At 50.9% G+C, this 14,948-nt stretch overlaps 3 protein-coding genes across 6 annotated transcripts in view; 2 read left to right on the plus strand and 1 right to left on the minus strand.

The window, feature by feature from the left end:
- CEP164 (centrosomal protein 164) overlaps positions 1-4,194 on the plus strand; it is a 112,910-nt gene extending 108,716 nt beyond the window's left edge. For 2 of the 3 annotated variants that reach the window (XM_084860507.1, XM_084860508.1), the window contains one exon: positions 2,714-4,194. In XM_084860507.1, the coding sequence (XP_084716633.1) occupies positions 2,714-2,813 (100 nt within the window). In that variant the 3' untranslated portion in view covers positions 2,814-4,194. The remainder of the gene's footprint in view (positions 1-2,713) is intronic. The other variant, XM_084860509.1, reaches the window with a different exon arrangement.
- LOC146340315 (uncharacterized) lies at positions 3,032-9,851 on the plus strand. Of its 2 annotated transcripts, XM_084860511.1 has the most exons (5): positions 3,032-3,096; positions 4,805-4,947; positions 6,257-6,358; positions 7,397-7,448; positions 7,900-9,851. In XM_084860511.1, exons 1-5 carry the CDS (start codon positions 3,066-3,068, stop codon positions 8,016-8,018), a joined length of 447 nt encoding a protein of 148 aa, XP_084716637.1. In that variant the 5' UTR covers positions 3,032-3,065; the 3' UTR covers positions 8,019-9,851. The 2 variants fall into 2 exon arrangements, with proteins under 2 accessions (XP_084716637.1, XP_084716636.1); XM_084860510.1 differs by lacking the exon at positions 3,032-3,096 and having other exon boundaries at positions 4,643-4,947.
- DSCAML1 (DS cell adhesion molecule like 1) overlaps positions 9,447-14,948 on the minus strand; it is a 251,109-nt gene continuing 245,607 nt past the window's right edge. The window contains exons 30-32 of the mRNA XM_084807087.1: positions 11,254-11,448; positions 10,711-11,022; positions 9,447-10,325 (exon numbers count right to left, since the gene is read on the minus strand). Coding sequence (XP_084663213.1) covers positions 9,877-10,325; positions 10,711-11,022; positions 11,254-11,448 — 956 coding nt within the window. The 3' untranslated portion in view covers positions 9,447-9,876. The remainder of the gene's footprint in view (positions 10,326-10,710; positions 11,023-11,253; positions 11,449-14,948) is intronic.

The following is a 14,948-nucleotide window of genomic DNA, read 5'->3' on the forward strand; positions in this document are numbered from 1 at the left end:
AATAACTTTTTAAATTCTTGGCAGAATTGGATGAAATGTGCAGGTGCAGGTTTTCCTTCTGATTGGTGAATAATAGGTGTGAGGTTTGCAGGGGGGTGCAGTCTTTATAGTTTGGGGTTTAAAAAAGGATTTTCTCACCCCCTCTGTATTTTTAGTGTGTGTGTGTGTGTGTGTGTGTGTGTGTGTGTGTTGCGGGAGGGGGAATTTGTATGAAAACAAAGTAATCAGGAATGCCCCGGGGGTGGGCGGGACTGCAAAATTTCAGAAGACTATCTTCAGGGGTTAAGGAGATATGATGAATGAAAAACAGTTTTAGGGTTTTTGTGTGGCTTTCTGTTCAGTTGACAGCATCAAAGTGACACAGACTTTAAGTGCTTCATCCTCGATGGAGTGGACAGTGGACATTTAACGGATAAGTTGTACGGACGGGTGTACTGCAGAGCTTGTGTGCACCACCATGTAGTGCATGGGAGCCTTGGACGTTTCAGGCGTGTCTAAAAGGCCTCCTTTCTTCCCTTTCGTGGCAGTTTGTGCTGCCCAGGCACAGCATGCTGACAGTTAGCGCTTGGTGTGGCCCAAGAGCCCTACTTGCTTGTAAAGCCCCCAAGAGTTCCCCTTCTCCCTGTGTTCTTTCCAGCAGGGAAGGGCTGTCCTCTTTGTTTCAGGGTGGGAGGCTTTCTGTTAAGCTGTGGGAGAGGAGGCTGCCAAAGGAGCAAGACCAGACCCCCCACCCCGCACTGTGCTCCCTGGCTCCCTGGAGCATGTGCCTGGCTCCCTCTTAGTGGTTGCCAGCAGGCGCCCCCATGAGTGGGAAGATGGTGCCCTGCACTGCCTGTGCGCGTAGCCAGAAAGAGTGGGGGGACCTTGACTCTGAGTGGGGGAACTCGGGGGGAGCTCCACAAACCTGCTTGGGGAGCCTGTGTCTGCCGCACTGGTTAGCACTGGCTCTCGAGCCATTCATTCCTGGAGACCCCAGATGCTGCTGCCACTGCCACCACTCCTCAAGCACACAGGAGCAGCCTCCCTTCCACGCACTTCCCAGAGCACTTTGGAAGCGCAAAGGAAAGCCCTGGTAAAGTTATTCTCTGGCTGGAAGATAGAACAGTCAGTCACAAGATTGCACCCCTCCTCCTCTCCCCACCCTGGCCTTTTCTTTATATGGGGCGCTTTCGGGAAATGGATCAGCTTTTTGCCAACACAGTGTCTTTGTATCCCTCCAATTGCTTCCCAAAGTTTTGGGGGTATTTGGAGGATCCTTGCTTTGCTTCAGATGAGTCCTGGATCTGTCTGAATTTGATGTGCATCCCTAGCATATGGAGGGGTGTTACCAGCCAGCTGAAGGCACAGTCTGAACTAAAGTTTCCTCTAGTGTTCTGAAGCAGCCTCCAACACTCCCATTAGTGGAACACCCCTGTAGCAATATAGAAGTCTTCCACCTTTCTTATGTCTGCTGACTGGTAGGCATTGTTTGCTTGGACTTCCAAAAGGCTTTTGACAAAGACCCTCATCAAAGATTCCTGAGCAAACCTAGCAGTCACGGGGTAAAATGAGAGATCTTCTTATGGATCAGTACCTGGGTAAATAACAGAAAGCTGAGAGGAGGAATAAATGGTCAGTTCTCTTAGTGGTGGGTTGCAAACACAAGGATCTGTGCTTTTAAACTTATTCATAAATGATGTGAAATTAAGAATGAACAGTGAGGAGGCAAGGTTTGATGATGACACCAAATTATTTTGGGTGGTTAAAACAAAACAGATTGTGAAGAGCTGTAAAAGGAACTTGCCAAACTGGGAGAATAAGCATTAAAATGGGGAAAAAATTCCCAACTCCACATATACAGTATACTGATGGGATCTGAGCTGGCAGGCACTGTCAGAGATCTCAGGGTTGTGGTGGATAACGCCGTGAAAATGTCAACCTAGTATGCAACTGCCCTGAAAACGGCAAATTCCAATTTGGGCACAATTAGAAAAGGAATGCAAAATAAAACTGCCAATGCCGTACTGTTGTTACAGTCTGCAGTGCGACTGCACTTGGAATCTTGTGTACAGTTCTGGTCACCTCACCTCAAAAGAATACTGTAGCATTGGAAAAATGCAGAAAAGGACAAGCTAAATGATCAAGGGGCTAGAGCAACTCCCTTATGAGGAAAGGTTACAACATCTGGGATTGTTTAGCTTGGAAAAAATGTCAGTAAGGGGGAGACAGAGAGGTGTATGCATGGTGTGGAAAAAGTGGAGAGGGAGACATTTCTCTCATAATACTAGAACCCAGTGAAGCTGATTGGTGGGAGACTCAGGACAGATTAAAGGCAGGACTTCTTCATACACCACAGAGTTAAACTGTGGAATTCACTTCCACAAGATGTAGTGATGACCACCAACTTGGATGACTTTAAAAGGGGATGAGAGAGATTCATAGAGGATAAAGCTATCAAGGGCTACTAGTCCTGATGGGTATACAGTATCGGAGGCAGTATGATTTTGTATACCAGTTGCTGGGAAATATGAGCGGGAGAGGGGGTCTTACTGCACTCATGTCTTCCTTACAGGTTTTCCATTGGGGCATTTGGTTGGCTAGTGTGGGAACAGAATCCTGGATGAGATGGACCTTTGCTCTGATTCAGCATGGCTCTTCTTATGTTCTTATGAGTGGAACCCAGCTCTGTTGACTCTACCATGTTCTTTGGCTTTTCCTTCACCTAAACTGCCAGTCCTCTCTTGCCAGATGCACCAAAGCCCCCAGCCAGTGGCACTGGTTTTGTGCAGCTTGGACTGGATGAAAATAACCAAATCAAGGTCTACCACTTCTAGGCAACTTGGAGAAGCCCCACTGGAAGGAAAGCTGATCACCTGGCCGAAGTTCCCCGCAGCAGAGCCTTGCTGTTCTTCCTGATGACAATACACTGTGTCGTCCCTGCACCCAGCAGCCTCCGTGCGTGCTTCCTTGGGCCCTTCCAGGGCCACAAAGCCTGGTTCTGAAGGAGACGACAGTTCATTCATTGGGAAATAATCAAAGCACCCGTAACTAGTTGCTTCCCTGTTAGTGTTCCATTATCCAGGAAAATGCCCAGCAGTCACTTCTTAAGGGAAGGAGGTGAGCTCTTGAGAGGAGGATGGAGGCAGCTGGACTGCCTTTCCATGTATGTGCGCCTGAGAGCACGAACAGCAAAATGGCTGCCTGCAGCAAGCACTGGAAAGCCTCGACCACCTTGGTTGTGCCGTCGCCTCTGCCTCTCCCAGCTCTGAATATAAAGTGGTGTCCCATGGCCCCTGGGTTCCATTCTGTAGGGTTTCACCTGAACTAAGAGTTACCTTCCAAAGCCATCACACACACCCCTCAATTCCCCAGATGTCTCAGTGCAGGTCTGCTGCCAGTTGGGTGACTAGTGGGCCATCTTGACTTTGCCCAGCAGCTGTTATGACACCAATCTGGCCACTCACGGGCTGAGGCAGGGCAGCAGGAGACTGCCAGGCGCAGATCTACTGGGCAGCCGTATCTTGCCTGATCCTCAAGGCTTTTTCGAGAATTTGGAAACTCCTCTCAGAACTCGGGGACGGTCACTTTCACGGTGGCAGAGCTAGTTGGGCTAAGGCTTCCATGGCATTTCTTTGCTGTGTGTTCACTTGGCTGGTCCCAAAGGCTGATGCTCACAGCTGCAGCTTGGGAGAGCACCAGTTGCCTGGAGGAACTCGGTGGGGGGCTGGCTACATGTGCGCTTCCATGCACTTGTGCATCATGGAGGTCCGCGCCTTGCCAGAGCCGCCTCTAGAATGTTTAATTGCATTTTTCCTTCCCGTTTTAGTTTCCCCCTACTTTTTAGGTCAGACGGCTGGCTGCTGAACCTGGTCTTATTTCCGATGCGGCACCTGGCTCTGGATTCCCAGGCATTGGGGGGCAGTCCCACTTAGAGTGTCCCCCTGCTCCCAGCATGCTTGGCAGGTTCCAGCAGCTCCTCTCAGCTTTCTTCTCTGTGGTTCTGACACAGTACCATGCAGCTGGTATGAGCACCCTGGACAACAGAGAGGGCTTCTCTCCTTGGCCTGTGTCAAAGGGTTATTACAGGAAGACAACTGGTGTAGGCCTCAAATGTTGGCTGTAGTTTGTATACCAATTAAATATTACTCTTTTGTACATCTCTGGTGGTTTTCTCCCCCCCCCCCCTCGCAATTATAGTCTTGTTCCTGTCTGACGATCTAATGTGCCCATGCCCTACATGCTGGTGACTTTGCCTGACTCTTCACAACCATTCTTTCATGAGCCTCCTGCTTTCCCTTTTGCCAGATTTCAGTTTTGCAATCAAGACAGAGATTGGGGGTGGGTGGGTGGGGTGGGAAGTTTGTATTGCCTCTTTCCATGCTGACAAATGTCTACCAAATCAAATGCGATGGCCATTTGATACCAACTAATGTGTGCTTTGGTTGGCTGTGGGATTTTGGCTTTTGACATGTAGTACACTTAGGGATGCTTTGCCAGTTTTTAGTGGAGATGCAGGTGGCCCTTGCGCAGAATATAATCCCTGGAAAAGCAAGTGAAGCCAACACGCCTCCCTCCCCACTCCTAATCCCTGATCTACACATCTCCTCCTGCCTGGCACACCCTGTGTGTGTGTGTGTGTGTGTGTGTGTGCACGTGCGCGCGCGCGCATGCATGAGCGAGCGAGAGCGAGTCAGAGGGAGGGAGGGAGGGAGAGGAGTATGACGTCTCTGGGCACAAATGCTGAAGATTAGAGGCTCCAAAGGACAGCGGGTTTTGCAGGCAGGACAGGCCTTCTACCTAAGCTTATTAGGCCATTGGGTGCCAGTTTCCCCCATTGCAGCACAAGATGAGGACTCATCACAGACTGATCTGAGGAGACCTGGTCTCTCGTGGGGCTTCTCGACTTTTCCCACCATGATGGCAACACTGATGACTGCACTCTACTTCATGGTGAAAGCTTTGGGGCAGGTCAGTATCTTTTCGATGGGGAAGCAAGACTGCTGACAGTAATGCCAGAGGAGGCGTACTTTTTTCTTGGTTGTGATTGTGGTGGAGGTGAGGGTGGGGCAGTAGTTTTGCTGTAGCTGTTGCAGGGCAGGAAAGCATCCATGCCTGCCGGTGCAGCGCCCCTGGGAGGGAGCCCTCAAGGGCTTCATTCTAGGAACTTTGCCCAGTCCCAGCTGGGTATTGCACAGCACTGCAGGTGCGCTCTCTGCAGAGGAGCTGGCCAGCAGCTGGATTTAGAGTCATAGAATAGTCGGGTTGGAAGGGGCCTACAAGGCCATCGAGTCCAACCCCTTGCTCAATGCAGGAATCCAAGTCACAGCATCCCTGACAGATGGCTGTCCAGCCTCGTCTTGAATGCCTCCAGTGTGGGAGAGCCCACCGCCTCCCTAGGTCATTGGTTCCATTGTCGTATTGATCTAACAGTCAGGACGTTTTTCCTGATGTTCAGCCGGAATCTGGCTTCCTGCAACTTGAGCCCATTCTTCCATGTCCTGCACTCTGGGATGATCAAGAAGAGATCCTGGCCTTCCTCTCTGTGACAACCTTTCAAGTCCTTGAAGAGCACTATCCTATCTCCCCTCAGTCTTCTCAAAGCTAAACATGCCCAGTTCTTTCAGTCTCCTCACAGGGCTTTGTTTCCAGTCCCCTGATCATCTTTGTTGCCCTCTTCTGAACCCTCTCCAGTTTGTCTGCATTCTCCTTAAAGTGTGGTGCCCAGAACTGGACACAGTACTCCAGATGAGGCCTAACCCCTGCTGAGTAGAGGGTCATCCCCCCCAACTTTGGGTTGCTGCTTGGCCTTGAAACATTTGCAGTGTCATGCCAGCTCCACCACCAGCTTGCTGTGGCGATACCATGGTCTGCAATGGTTCGAGCCTCTGTCCCAAGGGACATTTTCTAGCTGTCTCTCTGGGTGGGTGTCTGCGCTTCCCATCTGGATAGCTCACTTGTGTTGTGATGCTGTCTTGCAGTCGAGATTCCTTTTGTTGCACTGGTTTGTCCTGTAGGGCACTAAGCAAGCTATTTAGGGGTCCTTCTCTCCTCAGTTTCCCCCTTCCCTGTCCTGGGGTGATGCTGAAATTGCACAGACCTCATTGCTGCAGATGGTGGGACTGCCCCCGCCGCCTGTGGGAGAGGAGGGTTCTGGGAAGTATCCTTGTGGTTGCTGGTGGCAGCATGGCCAGTTTGATAAATGTGTAGGTGTGGGTGGAGGGTCTCATGCGGGGTGGGGGTGTTTTCCCTTGCTAACTGACGCGTGCCTTCTGCCCAGCTTGGCAATTGCCTGTTCCAGGAGGAGCCACTGCCCTACCTCGTCCCCCAGCCCTTGCCATGGCAGGTCCAGTGTGTGACCCAGAGCTGCCGAGACAGTGGGGTATGTTTGTGTCCTCGTCTTTGGCTGCAGCCGACAGAGCCTTTGGAAATGAGCACAAGGGGAGGACTTGCAGCGCTGGCCTCATGCGGGCAGAGATGTGCTGGGGGGGTGTGCAGGGGAAGGTGGTCAGCTCCTGACAAAGTGAGCTTCTGGAGAGTAAATGCTGGAAATAAAATCCAAACGCGGTAGGCAAAGGCTACATTTTGGGTGGGGGCAGTGCCTGCATGTGGAAGCAGGCGGGGTTGGTGGTTATGGGATGGCAACAGCACAGGGACTCCTATTAGCTGACTATAGTTCTGAAAGCAGACTATTCCCTTGAGTATCTGTGTTATACATGTCAATGGGAGTAAAATTGCTCTTGGCCCCTGTTGCCACCATGACTTCTGAAGTGTAGTGATAGCCCTGAGCAAATCCCCCTCTGGCTTTTTCTCCTGCTTGGTTGAGACTTGCACACAGAACTTGATGCTGGGACATTACACACCCTGTATTTCATTAACGGAATTCCTTATCACTGGAGGCCCTCTCTCAGATGACTTTGTACAAGGGTTAGCTCAGGGGTGGGCAAGTATGCAGGGTCTGGTGGCCATTTTGGATCCCCTGGGCTCCTCTGTGGACTGCACTCCTGCTGCCGCTCTGGTGAAGTTGGTGACAGGGGAAAAATCAGCAGTTTGTTGCCAAATTTCAGCAGCAAGCCACTACAGAGAGGTAAATAGGACAAATGTAGCTTGTTTTCCGCAGCAAACCGCAAATATTTTTACTGCCACTGTGAATGTCAGTGGTGGCAGTGGGCTTGCCATCCCTGAGTTCGTCCATGGGCACAAGTCTTTCCAGTAGCCATCGGCCATGACAGCAGCAGGCCGCCTCCCTCATCAGAGGCACTAAGCTCCTGCTTGCAGAAGGGGATAACACTCTCCATCTTGCTCTGGTTGTCACCTTCCCTGGGGCATCGGGTTGGCCAATGGTGGACTTGCTGGGCTGGCATTGGCATTGCTTGTGGGGCGTGTGGTTCGTATTAACTCTGCTTCTTGATCTTTCTAGAAGGGGGTGAGTTCTCGGCACGACAGCATCTATGGGATCGCTGGGCGAAGAGGTGAGGGTGCTTGCAAATGGACTGCTCAAGGCCAAGGATCAGCACGTTGGAGCATTTTGAGCCAGCGTGTCAGGGGAGGGGACAGAGCTCCCCTTGTTTATCAGTCACCCCATCTGCCTACCGGCATTTTTTGTAGCCACCTTGTCCACACAGCCCATGCACAAACCTCTTCCATGGGCCACACTTGCCCCTCCCTTAACATTCTCAGTAGCTGTTCAAAGTCATGCCCTGAGCAAATAGGCTTTTGGTGCTGCTTTTCTCGCTGCCTCTTGTACAATAATCGGATGAGAGGTGGTGAGCAGGATGGGCGGTGCAGGGGGGGGTTGCTGTGCGGCAGGCGCTACTTTCGTCTGGCCTGGTTTTAGGTCCAGGGAGCTTCTGAAATGGGTCCTGTGGGTGTCGCTGGCAGTTACTGCTTGCTTAGTGAGTGGCTTTCCCCCTGTATTCCTAGGTGACTCCAGCCCAGGGCCCAGCAGTGGGAGTGAGGAGCTGAGTGATGCGACTGAGAGGGCAGCTGTGACTACCCAGGCCCACTATCGTAAATACAAGCAGCACAAGCATGAGAAGTAGAACACAGCCCCAGCTCGTGGCTGCTTTGAAATTGAGGGAAGAGTGGTTTGTTTAAGGTGGAACAGAAGGGGGGGCGACATTCTTGTGTGTTGCTGATACAAAGGACTTGGCAAAACCTGGCTGCCTTCCTTGTGCCGTGTCCGGCTCGTCAATCTTTGGGGGCAGCTTTTCCGTGTAAGCGAGCCTCTTGAAGTTTTTCCGCCATTGTTTGCAAGTGTTTTGAGATTTCTAACTTGGCTACAGGAGGCCTTAACCACTTGATGAGCACAGGATGGGCTACTACTAGCTGTGGGGCTTTTGTTTTGGACCTGTTAGCTCTTATCTAGATGGGGTTTGGGGTTTTAATACAAATTGGTGCTTGATCACAAAGCCGTTAATGGTGTTGGGGTCAGGGGGAGAGGCGTCCAGTACAGCATAGCAGATGAGGCTAAATGCTTTGCCTTGCTCGGACACAGAAGTTTCCAGAAGGAAGGTGAAGCACAGCACATGTGGCAGTCAGCCGCCCTACCTATGCTGTTTAAAAAAGAGCAACTCCTGTGCTGTAAACCTGGTTTAGGAAGGTAGCCCTGTTCACGGACAGTGCATTTTTCTACACTCCCCTGCCCCACAGCCATTTCTGGGTGTGCAATGCCCAGCTTTAGAATCAGAATAGTAGGGTTGGAAGGTGCCTATAAGACCACTGAGTCCAACCCTCTGTTCAATGCAAGAATTCAAGTCAAAGCATCCTGACAGATGGCTGGCAAACAGGGCTAACCTCAAATAGGGGGTCTGATGTGGAAACTCCCACTATTCTCTTCCCCACCCTCAGTAAAAACAAAACTCTTGGCTCTTCCCAAATGGAAGATTTGGCTCTGCTTGCAGTAAACAAGTAGCAGCCCGTGGCCTCTCTGCCCTAATCCCCATGAGACAGTTCTGATTTTACTTCCTTTATATCTTAGAAAGGAAAATGGCACTTCAGGAGGTCACATCATATATTATACATAAGGAATGTTAAAATAGTGTTTAAGAGGTTTATGTATAAAATTATGAGCAGCTTAATGTGTGACATGTCATTGATGGATGGGACCTGGAGGAGTCTTCAAAATGGAATGTATAATTACAGGACATGCCCCTGGGGCAACGGACTCTGACAAACCCGAGCAGAATGCTGAGAGAGAGTTCCTGTATCATTGCCATAGTGTCCTCCTGGCATTTTCCTTCTCTTTTCTAGACAGTACATCTGTCTTGCTAAGTAATGGGCAGTTATTTCTCAGGCTTAACAATCTGGTGAAATTGTGCTTTTCAACAACCCACCCTGCCAGGTCTTTTTCCACGTGACACTTGGTCAGCAGGAGAGTGGTATCTGTCTTCAGGACATGGCCTACTGCATTATGACGCTTTTCATGCTCGTATAGGTCTGGCCCACCCCAGACAAAGGGCTCTGATGTTATAGAAAGATAACTTTTATTGCACACTGCGCTGGCTTTTTGTTTTTATAGAAAAAGATATTAACACAGAGGCAGATGCAACTTGAAGCAAGTCCCATGGTTTTTCAAACAGTAAAACAACATGCGATGTCTCAAAAGGGTCTCTTCAAAGCCTACAGAGGTGCTTGGTCAGGGAAAGAGTACCGGGGAGGGCATGCGCACCCTTGACTACGGTGCTCTCCTCCATGACGTGAAACAGAGAGCAAAACCTTCAGAAAAAGAAATTCCTAAATGCTTTGCACCTGTGGTTGATTTTTACCCTCAGGTTTCAAGAAGAAGAAGAAGAAAATAGCTTCATTTATACAAAAAACGTCCGTTCTGTACAAGAGCTTCTTTTATTTCGATATAAATAACGCAAGAAAAGATCAAAGTCTGTCGTCTCGTGTCCATTGCTACACCAGTGTATAGGACTTTGAATAGGCGCCAGCTCCCTGCTTCTGAGACCTCCCTATACCAGATGTGCTCATTTCTAGGAGCGAGTCCCTGGACCCTCCTATTTTGGTGTGGGAGGGCAAGCGTGGCTCAGCGGTGGGGGCAGGTGTGGGTTCAGTGCCTGGCACAGGGGCAGAGGGGGCAGGGGCAGCAGTGGGGGCAGCACCTGCCGTGCCAGACATGGCAGCAGTTCTCTGAGGTAAGGTCGTCGTGGCCGCGCTCACGTGGGGCCCAGCCACTGCTTTGCTGCTGGCGTCCAAGGTCAGGTGTCTGGCTTGAGTGTGGTAGGCCCGAGCCAGATTTCGGATGGAGGCCTCACGGGGCGGCACCGCTGGGCAGGGCTCGTGAAGGTCAGGCTTGCGGAAGAACGTTTCAGATTTCATGTATAAAGGCAGGTTGCAGTAATCACCTGCAGAAGACAGAAATAGGGGGATGCATCAGCAGCTTTCACTATGATGCCCCCCCCACAAAGCCACAAAGTTCTCCCCATGCTCTCTGCACCACCTAACTCCCCCCACCCCCTGGCAAGGACTTGCAAGTGCTCAAATTCTCTCACTAGCTGCGGCTTCTCCAGGAAATGCCACTTTAAAGAAAGGTTCTCCTCAGGTGTCCTGTGTCAGAGGACTGCCCACTCAGAAGCCAACCCTGTGCCATGTGGAGCAAGGACGGCAGCTTTTTCCTGGAAACAGTCGCCTCGGACACGGGTGGTGGCAGGTGTAGCATTTACAGGCATTGCTGCAGTCGTTGGGGACAAGGAGAGGAGTGTAGGTTGGAAGCGGCTGCCTAATGCTCACTTTTATTTGCTCGGTGAGGGATAGGCACAGCTACGCCCTTGCCACGGTCGCTGTCCTGTGGTTTGGGAGGAGAGGCAGTGAAGCGGCAGATGCCTGGCTCTGAAGGGGTGCTCATGGATGTCATGCTGTCAGCATTCTCATTGGTGCCTGTGGTCATCTGGTCGGAGGAACTGTCAGAGATGAAGCACTCAGTGATTTCAAACTTGGCATGCTGCAGCTGCTCCTCAAGTTTCGCATGTTCATAGGCTCGGGCCAGCTCCTCATAGGTAGAGGAGGCACTCTCCGTGGACACCATGCTGTTCCGCCCTTTGTCTGCAGGAGCAAAGAGAGACCAGAGTTGCAGAACCTGCCTTCAGCTTGAATTCTGCCAGGGCCCTGCATGGCTCTCCCGTCGCCTTTTCCCAGATGTGGTCAAGGCGACGGGGGGGCGGAGGTGCTAGTGCAGCAGGGCCTCAGGTGGGCAGAGCAAGAGAGGAGGGCATGGATCGCTCAGCAGCCTGGGAAGAAGCTTGCTCTGTGGCGCATCATCTCATCTCGACTTGCCTGTATCCTGGGACAAGCTTGCGCTGTAACTGTCACTTTCTGTCACTGTGACGCCGTGCTGGGAGCCAGCCGCCCTCCAGTCAGAGGCGAGGGTCCGTGCTGGGGTGGAGGCCTGGCACTTGGGGAGGGTCCATTGGCTGGAGTATCTGTTCCTGGTACTGTGTGCAGACTTCACACTTTTTCTGGAAACGGGGTCTGGAACAGGAGAGAGCGTCAACTCCACTGGGGCTTTGGAAGCAGAGTGCTCCCAGGCTGGAACCTCTGATTTTAGGCTCAGCCCAGGCTCAGCTCCCACCTCTCAGGGCTGCTCCTTCTATCTCCCCACTGCTGCACAGACATAAAAATGATTTTTAGACCAGGACCAACCACATCTACTGCATGTACAAGATACATCCTACTGTGGGGATACTGCAGCCTCGCCAACTGAGAGAAAGCCAAGGGGAGGGGGGCCCTCTTGATTCTCTGGGTTGTCTCTTAGCAGCTTTTGATCCCATCAGCTATGGCATCCTTCTGGATAGGCTATCCAAGCTGGGTGTGGGAGTCACTGCTTGGCAGTGGCTGCACACCTACTTGGATGGCTGATTCCAGCGAGGGGGCTGGGGCATGGCTGGTCAGTCCCTTGGCTGGCCTGCTTTGGAGTTCTGCAGTTCTTTCTCCCATGCTGTTTAATATCTACATGAAACTTCGGAGGAGAGGTCATCCAGAGATCAGGCCTGGGGGGTGCCAGCAGGATGCTGCTGGCAGCCCCTTTTATCCCCTTTTTTTTTTTACAGGTGGAGGTGAGGCTGTGGCTGCCCTCAATCGGTGCTTGGCCAAGTCAACTGGATGAGTGTAAACGGACTCAATCCAGAAAAGATGGAGGTGATTTGTCCATTTGGGTGAATGGTGTTCAGCCTGTTCTAGGTTGGTTTGCTCTCCCCTGATGGATCAGATTCACAGTCTGGGGGTACATATTGATCCAGCATTGTCATTCAAAGCTCACATGCCTGCAGGGGCTCGGAGCATCTTTTGTCCACTTGGGTTGATGTGCCAGCTGCAGCCTCACCTAGATGGTGATCACTTGGCCACAATTACCTGTGCTCTGGCAACTGTTACACACTGTACATGGGGCTGCCTTTAAACACAGCTGAAAGCTGTAGTTGGTTTAGAACAGGGCTGCAAGATTATTAGCTAAGAACATAATCGCCATGCTGGATCAGACCAAAGGCCTATGCTGTCCAGCATTCCGCTCCCACAGTGGCTAACCTGATGCCCTGGGAAGCCCACAAGCACAACAGCACCCTCCTGCTCGTGTTCTTCAGCAACTGGTATTCAGAGGCAGAGTGCCTGTGGTACTGGAGGTAGCATATAGCCATTGTGATTAGTAACTACTGACAGCCTTCGCCTCTGTGAAGTTGTCTAATCCCCCTTTAAAACCATCCAAGTTAACAGCTATCACTACATGTGGTGGCAAATTCCACAATTTATGCAGTGTGAAGTTTTGTCTCCCACCATTAAGCTGCATTGGATGATCCCAGGTTCTAGAATCATTAGAGGGGAAGAAACACTACTAGCTATTCACTTCCTTCGCACTCAGCACAATTTTATACATCTCTATTATGTCTCCCCCTGCCCTTACTTGCCTTTTTTCTATGCTGTTGCTCCAGCCCCTTGATCATTTGGGTTGCACTTTGCATTACCTTCTCCAGCTCTACAATATTCTTTTTGAGGTACAGTGACCAGAACTATACACAGTATTCTAGGGTCATTACGATATTGGCAGTTTTATTTCACTTCCTTTCCTAATGATCCCCACCATGGAATTTATCACAGAAGTCACACACTGGCTCTACAGTCTCACTGAGCTATCCACCACCCCAAGATCCCTTCCTTGATTAGTCCCTGCCAGCTCAGACTCCATCAATATTGCTATATGTGAAGTTGGGCTATATTGCCATCAAGTTTACACTGGTTTACAGTGAACCACATTTGCCATTTTAATGCCTGTTCCCCCAGTTTGGAGAGATCCTTTTGGAGCTCTCTGCTGTCCCTTTTTTTGTTTTAGCCACCCCAAATAATTTGGTGTCATCAGCAAATTTGCTCACTTCGCTGCTCATGGGACTAGGCATTTTGACCCAGGCCCAAGTGTTAGTTTTAACCTTCAAAGCTCTAAATGGCTTTGGTTTAGGTTACCTGAAAGATTACCTTCTCCCATGTATGCCCACCTGAGCTGTAAGATCTTTAGAGGCCCTGCTCCAAGTGTCCATGAAATGAGGCAGGCGACTCTCAGGTCAGGGCTTTTTTGATAGTGGCACTCTGCTTATGGAACAGCTTCCCCAAAGAGGCTTGTCTGTTGCCATCTTTATGGGCTTTTTGGCAGCAGGTGAGGAGGCACCCACTGGGTTGTGTCTCCACATTGTCCAGGAAAGGCGGGGACCATGTGACAAAGCTTTGCCACAGCCTGGCTGGCTCAGGCTCCTCCTCTGCTTTGGCCTTGCCTTTCACCCAAGACAGAGCTTTCTTGAATCCCTCAAATTTGTTCTTGCCATTCTCATTTTCCTGTGTTCACCAAGGGTGGCCACTGACCAGTGGGTATCCCCATCTCAAAACGGCTGCTTGGAGGAGCAACTCTCAGCAGCCCACCCATTGTGCACAGCTCCCCTGCGTGGAACCTCTCAAGCCACTAACCCAAGAGCCCTTTGAGCCCTTGAAAACAGTGCCACTCAGAGTACTCAAGAGCTCTATGAGATATCTGTTTCCCACCTCCCAGCTGAGCAGAGCAGAGCAAGCTGCTCCAGCTGGTCCAGGGACTACAGAAGCAAGCAAGCTCCCAGAGAGAGGGCGAGAACAGGGGGAGCAAACAGGAGTTGGCCAGGGGAGGTCAAGGGGGAGGCCCCTAACATATTTTTTTCATTTTTTCATTTTATTTTTTAACTAACTTTTTTCCATTTATTTGTCTTGTAACACACCCTTCCACACCAGTGGGACTCTGCTTTTAACCTCTACTGAGTAGAGGAGCAGGCACAGGCTAGTCTAGAACAATCACAAAGCTAGACACAAAAAGGAAAAAGAGGCAATGGAAGGACAGGACTCCAGTGGTGGTGACCTGCAAGGTGTGTGCAATGTTTGTTTTCTTGCCTGAGAACAACATGGCCTACACCTGCAACAAGTGCAAGTTGATCACACTGCTGGAAGAAAAAGTAAGTGGACTGGAGCAGCAACTGTCGACCCTCCGGGGAATAAGAGAACACGAAGAGTTTTTGGACAGAATGGGGGAACTACAGCAGCAAAGGGAAGACCAGAAGCTTGAAGGGCAACAGCAAGATGTGGCAGAAGTGGGAAACGCTGAGGAGAAGAAAAATGGAGTAGAGGATACTCCTTGGAAAAGGGTGACAGGAGAAGAAGAACTAGACGCCACTCTGCACCAGTGGAAGCAGTGGAGCTGTGGAACCGATTCCAGGTACTTGAGGGTGAGACTGGAGGACAGCCTGCAGAGGAAGAATCACAGGGGAACCTACATGAGAGTGAGCAAGAGGCTGAAAGTCAGTCAAACAGAGGCGATGAAACCCAGGCCTACAAGAAGAAGAAGAGAAGAGTGGTAGTAGTGGGAGACTTCTTGCTGCGTGGGATCGAGACCCAAGTATGTCGCGAAGACCCGTGGACTCGCCAGGTATGTTGTCTCCCGGGAGGACAGATTAGAGACGTGACTGAAAGGT

The sequence above is a fragment of the Heloderma suspectum genome, chromosome 6, assembly GCF_057233095.1.
Source record: "Heloderma suspectum isolate Gila_16-S chromosome 6, 16-S_ref, whole genome shotgun sequence".
In the NCBI taxonomy this organism is placed as follows: domain Eukaryota; kingdom Metazoa; phylum Chordata; class Lepidosauria; order Squamata; family Helodermatidae; genus Heloderma; species Heloderma suspectum.

Coding starts and splice junctions, on each gene's coding strand:
- LOC146340315 (XM_084860510.1), top strand. CDS start 4,717: ATGCTGAAGATTAGAGGCTCCAAAGGACAGCGGGTTTTGCAGGCAGGA. Junction 6,359..7,396: donor AGAGCTGCCGAGACAGTGGG/GTATGTTTGTGT, acceptor TGATCTTTCTAG/AAGGGGGTGAGTTCTCGGCA. Junction 7,449..7,899: donor TGGGATCGCTGGGCGAAGAG/GTGAGGGTGCTT, acceptor CTGTATTCCTAG/GTGACTCCAGCCCAGGGCCC.